Genomic DNA, 6,159 nt, shown 5'->3' on the forward strand with positions numbered 1-6,159 from the left:
TCTTGTGATAGATAGTTTAGTTCTTCTATTGTGTATATCAATATCGGATTAAAGTTGGGAATGTTAGATGAGGCTGTCATCTCTTGATGATGTAATTTCTCTTGCATGATGTAATTTACAGAGTGCAGTTGGCTCTCTGAGGATTTTTTTTTTCAAGACCAGAAAGAATTGACAAATGGTGTGTTTACTGACCATTCCAAGGCCCTCTGTTCTGATTTTAGTCAAACCTATAGTCAGGTTCATTCCCACAGGCTCCCTTGCAGGTAGCTTTTTATCTTGATAGTCTGATGCAAAGTAGCAATGTTTAGATTTGGCTAAAGGACAGGTTCACAGGGATGGTTGTTGAAAATGCAGATTCAGGGCCCTACTCTAAAAGTGCTAAATCAACTACTTAATGAGCTCCCTTCCCTTTCTTTGTTAATGCTTGGAGAATGGAGGGATGATTGGTTAGAATTTTTAATAGTTAATGTGTTTATTTGTGAACTGTCTCATTGATGAAGGACAGCTACTGTGAGCGTCTCCAGTGGGTGCAAAATCATATTTTTTAAGCATTAAAATTTGAAAAATATTGGCTAATCTCTCAGATCTAATTAAATTACTACTGTTTTCCCCTTCTGATGTCAATAGCAAAGGGCTTATACTCTGAAAGGGTCGGTCTTCACATACCTGCATCACAACTACTGTTTTTAATCCCTGGATTCCTTGACTTTTTTTTTTTTTTTTTTTAAAGCTACATGTGTATTTTATGAAGGTTAATACAATTAAGCTACAGAATATGATCCATAAATTCACCTCACTGCAACATGTTGTTGTTCACTTTCTGAGAATGTGGAGTCCTAAGGTCACATCTTCTTACTATGGAACTCTCCCTCTCTTCCGGGATTTATGGGCCTCAAGCTATGGGGCCACCTCCAGTTGGACTGAATGATGGTGCCAGTATCAGTATAATTGTCAGGCTTATGTTCTTGCTATTTAAATTTAATTTATAAATAGGAGTTCTAATAGAGTCTTCCCGGGTCACATGTAGGCGTGCCACATTTTGGAGAAGGGTTTAGTAGAAGCGCAGGAAAGTGGTTAGCTCCCGTCTTTCCTGATGCATGAGGAATCACATCTTTCAGGATGCAGTGGCTGGGCAGGAAATGCATTGATGGTAAAAATCTAGTAAATGGATTTTGCTGCTCATTTTGGGTAGGAGCTCAAATAGTTAGCTCTGAATGCCATTTACTTTCACTTTTTACTTTGCAGTACAAAATCATAGAGTGATAGAAACACAGAGCAAGGAAGGATGGTTTGGAGCTTGGCCACGAAATAGTTCATTCTTCTCATTTTATGGGTTAGGAAACAGGCTCAGTATCGCAGCTAGTGAATGGAAGAGCTTGGACTAGTCCAGCCTCTTCTAAATTTTCCTGGGAATAAATGCAGAGCATTTACCTGCTTGATTTCCCTCCCACCCCTCAACCTTCTAAGACACATCCTTCAAAGGGGATTGTATTGGCAGTTAAATGACAAAAGTCAGAATTCATTTCTGATTATCAACCTATTCCCTGGTGGTTATAGTAAACCTTCGATGCATGTCTGTGTTTAGATGTTGAGAAAATGAAATTGAACTTAGTAAACCTGTTAACTCTTGCTTGCTTTTTGCTTTTTCAGGAAACCTGAAGATTTTTCAAGACGATGGTGTGTTCTGGGTGACCTTCTCTTGTGTAGCTGTTCTCATTCCAGTAGTTTTCATGGGCTGCCTAAGAATAGTAAGTGTTTCAACAAGTGAGACTCATTCATCCTATTGTCCCGGGCCTTCAGTCGTTCACTTCATCGTTTTGCATGTTTTATTTACCGGGGAGAGCTACCTGAGAATCTTTAGATGATTGATTTTAAATAGCCTTGTTACTGTGAAAGCAAGAGAAGTTCTGATTACAATTAGTGCGCGGTGTTTTTTTCATCAGGTGGTCCCTGCTGTCAGTATGCTTTGAACAGTGGGAGCAGAGAGGTTGGGCTCACGGTAAACGCACAAGCTGATGGACCCTTAGTTTCAACGGTCTCTCCAGACAAAGCGTTCTTCATCTAATTAGACTTTATTATTGAGGTTCTTTCACAGGGAAGACATTGCCTTTTTTTTTTTAAGATGTCATTTATTTATTTATTTGAGAGAGAGCGAGAGCACAGCAGGGGGAGCGGCAGAGGGAGAGGGAGTAGCAGGCTCCCTGCCGAGCAGGGAGCCCAACATGGGCCTCGATCCCAGGACCCTGGGACCATGACCCGAGCTGAAGGCAGACGCCTAACGACTGAGCCACCCAGGCGCCCCAGGGAGGACGTTTCCTATGAGTAAGAACTCACTGTGGGTGTGGAAGGTGGTTTTCAGTTTAACCTTCCAGGTAACCTCGATTCAGCGCTGAGACTTGACCCCATTTCATGTGCCCTGAGGGAGCAGAAGGGAGTCCCTGTGACTGAGGCCAGTTGAGGAGGGTTAGAAACTATTCCTTGTTCTACTAAGTGGCGATGCCTAAACGCTTGCACTCTTCCACAGCTGAACATACTGACTTGTGGATTCATTGGCTCCTACTCGGTGGTCTTAGCCTCGGACAGTTACTTGTACACAAGCCTTTCTTACATCACTCTGAATGTACTCAAGAGAGCACTGAACGTGGATTTCCACAGAGCTTTCACAAACGTGCCTTTTCAAACTAATGGTAAGACTAAATCCAAGAACCCGAGGGATAGTCAAGTAAGAATACTGGCCCACTTGTGCTAACAAGAGCACTTGGTAACTAGATGGAAAGAAGGTTAACTGGACAAGAGGAGGAAACTCACACCATACAAATGTATTAGAGCCTTCTGTTAATAATAACTTATGACCATGGGAGAAAAGAATTTAAATTTGTAAGGTGGTTGAAGTTCATACTTCTAAAAATCTTTGAGAACTTTAAGAAATTTCTCAACCAGGATTACTTTGGTTACCTGGTCAATTCCCAGTGGTGAGAAGAATCCTGGGAACAAAGCTGTTTGGTTGGGGTGGGATGAGGGATGAGAATGACAGCCTGATTGTTAAAGTTATTCCCTTGTTTCCTTCCTTTAAAGAAGCATGTAATTTGCTACTTGAAAGTGAAAAAGTGATTTTCAATCAGAAGGTGTTGTTTCTGCAATTGTAAGATTCTACCCATTAAAGGTCTCCACTGACATTTTGAAGAAAAAAATGGCTAAATTAAATGTTCACAATGAATGTAGGATGTATTGGTTTCAGAAATGTTAGATGGAAAATTATGTCTTGTTGTTGAAGATATGTAAGCATAGTCATGATTGCTGTGACTATTTAAGGACAGATCTTCCCCTCGACCATCCTGAGCCCGCCGTCACTGGATAAGAGGTTGATGGTAGAGACTTTGAAATCCATGTGTCTTGCAAGTTTTACATACAAAACAATATTTTGTCAAGCCTTTACTAGCAGCTCAGTTACAGTTTGTTGAATCTCTTCATGCATTCCTGTATCCACTCTGCATGAGGGGGGTGGGGCCCCATATTGAGTGGAGTGGGGAAAATAGATAGCAGGGTGGCATTTCATGTTCCATGATGTACATTTGTGAGGTATAGCTAGAGGACTGCTTTCTTCCCACCCCAGCCCCAGAAAAACAAAACAGCCAACCACGCCTGTGGGCACTGGTCACACAATATTGGAATTCCAGGGATCCAAACAACTGACTTCTTACAGCCTCTCTGGACTTTCAAATGCCTAGGATAGAAAATTCCCATTTTACAATTTAAGACTGTAGCTTCCTTATTCAGTTCCTTGGTTGTAAGTGAGGAAATACACGTTTGGCCAAACTCACCAGAAAGTCTAATGTTGCCGAGAAAGAATGACACAGATTTAAACTATGAAAAGATTAAGTGTTAGAGCTCTGTTAGGTTTTAAAATACAAGAGTTCAAACTGCTTTCCTGCTGTTTTTTAGACTTTATTATCCTGGCTGTATGGGGGATGCTTGCCGTAAGTGGAATTACATTACAGATTCGAAGAGAAAGAGGGCGCCCGTTTTTTCCTCCTCACCCATACAAGTTATGGAAGCGAGAGAGGGAGCGCAGAGTAACGAACGTTCTGGACCCTAGCTACCACATCCCTCCATTGAGAGAGCGGCTCTGTGGCCAACTAACCCAGATCAAAGAACTCTTCCGGAAGGAACAGCCAGCTGGAGAGAGAACACCTCTGCTTCTTTAGATGCCAAAGGGCTCGGTCAGTGTGGTCTTGAAGTACAACTCAAGCGTTGTCCCAGCTTTGGTGTGTGTGCCCAGCCTGCTTCAGCCATCTCCAGTGCAAGTCTGAGAAAAAACAGACTTTTGTATCTATCTGTGGTTTGCACAATATTGTGGTATCCTTATTGATATATTATCAAAAGGTACCCTTCTTTTGTTTATTTTTAATTGTGGTAAAATTACACATTTACTGTATCAATCATAAAGTGTATAGTTCAGTAGGCACTTTGTTTTTGCCTTTTATTGCTTAAAATGCTAATTTAAATACTAAATTATGTCAGTTATTTGAAAATAGGTCAACTTATATAGAAAATAAAACTTTGATATGTATACAATGGCCTCATTTCTTTTTTTTTTTTCTTTAAGGGCCTTTTAAAGTAGTGTTGACATCTGATTTCCAATTTAAAGTGCATTAGAATTGTTTCTTAGGAAACCAGTTGGCTCCTACCCTAATCTATAGTCCCATTAGTAAGGAAATCTTTTAAAATTTGCATTTTGTAGTTCTGCTAAATTGGTTGTAATTAGCATTGATGTAAAACACAGGTTTCAAAAAACACAGGTTTTGTATAAAGACTTTGTACCATCTGTTTTAGTGATGAGGAAGGGGGTCAAAAAGGAATTAGGTGTTTAAAGGAGCTGCTTTGAATTAGGACCTTGGATTCTGTAAGGAAAGTCCCATCAGTTTTGACACTTTTTCTCCACAAGCAAGCACCTGGATACCCTGGGCTGCATACCTACTCCTCATGGCCTTTTCTTTTAACTGTCAGAGATGCTTGCTGCCTCTGGTTCTGCTGTGGATTGTAAGCTGGGGACTCTTGACATGCCCGAGTCATAGTGAGGGTGGTTGTGGTTGGTTGCACACACATTTGTGAATTAACCGCTATTTAAACAATGCTGCTTTTAAGAGTTTTTTCAAAGTACAATAGATTTTTGAAGTTTCAGGTAACTGGAAAATTTTGTTTTTGCATTTAAAAGTGTTTTTGGAAAGGCTGAAACAAAGTGTAGACATACAAAACTAGTCATTTTTCCTTTGCAAAATTACACATAGGTGTTTACTATTCTGTAACTTTATATAACTTCAGTAATACTTAAACTTGAAATTTTTTTTAATCACTTTAAGGATTCTGGCTTCTATCATATCCTTGTACATTCTAACAAAGTTCTTTGAAATGTTTGTGAGTTATTTTCTGTACCATCACAGTGTATTGCCACTGAAGACTGTAAAGACAGAGCACACTTTTTTTGGAGGCTTGAGACAAAGTGTTTAAAAATTTTCATAATTTGAGTAATAGCCAATTTGTATAATTTTTTAATAAAAACTATTTTGAAAAAAATGCTGAAAATCTCATTAATTTTTTTTACCAACTGTATTTGTACCATAGCAACAAAGACATGAGAGAAGTTTCATAGGTATAAAATTACTTAAACTGGAGAATTAAATCTTTATTTTAAAAATTCAGTTTAAGCCTAAATGAAATAATAGGAAATGAAGGAAATCTGAGGCAGTGTGTTAACATTTATATTCCTTGTTAGAAGGAAAGCTGGTATCTTTGGTGGACTAATTTGTGTTGGTGTCCTTAGCACTTCAGTTTGTCCAATTGAAGAAAAGAAGTAGTAGTATTACCAGAAAATTAGTTACACTATTCCTTAAATGTTTTAGTTCTGATTAACCTGTTACAGGTTAGCTAACAGTTAGCTAACCAAACCACAGCAGCTAACTAGTGCTATGGACCAGTGGAGTTAGTTTGGGATAGAAAATGGATTCTACCAAGGAAACTGCTAGATTATTAGACCAGGTACAGACTTTAAGAGATCATGTGATCTGACCCCTTACTTTGTAACTAAGGAAATTCTTGAAGGAGTCAGTTATATGAAATCACTATTATCAGGAATAGTGCCAGATCAAAATTCGGGATACC

At 39.2% G+C, this 6,159-nt stretch overlaps 1 protein-coding gene across 3 annotated transcripts in view; it reads left to right on the forward strand.

The window, feature by feature from the left end:
• TM7SF3 (transmembrane 7 superfamily member 3) overlaps window positions 1–5,564 on the forward strand; it is a 35,580-nt gene extending 30,016 nt beyond the window's left edge. For 2 of the 3 annotated variants that reach the window (XM_073877796.1, XM_025879730.2), the window contains 3 exons: window positions 1,651–1,748; window positions 2,525–2,687; window positions 3,943–5,563. In XM_073877796.1, the coding sequence (XP_073733897.1) occupies window positions 1,651–1,748; window positions 2,525–2,687; window positions 3,943–4,205 (524 nt within the window). In that variant the 3' untranslated portion in view covers window positions 4,206–5,563. Of the gene's footprint in view, window positions 1–1,650; window positions 1,749–2,524; window positions 2,688–3,942 lie in introns of all 3 variants that reach the window. The other variant, XM_073877797.1, reaches the window with a different exon arrangement.
• The last annotated feature ends 595 nt before the right edge of the window (window positions 5,565–6,159 follow it).

This window comes from Callorhinus ursinus, unplaced genomic scaffold, assembly GCF_003265705.2.
Source record: "Callorhinus ursinus isolate GAN/ISIS: 27379988/994484 unplaced genomic scaffold, GSC_fseal_2.0 scaffold27, whole genome shotgun sequence".
NCBI classification, from domain to species: Eukaryota; Metazoa; Chordata; class Mammalia; order Carnivora; family Otariidae; genus Callorhinus; species Callorhinus ursinus.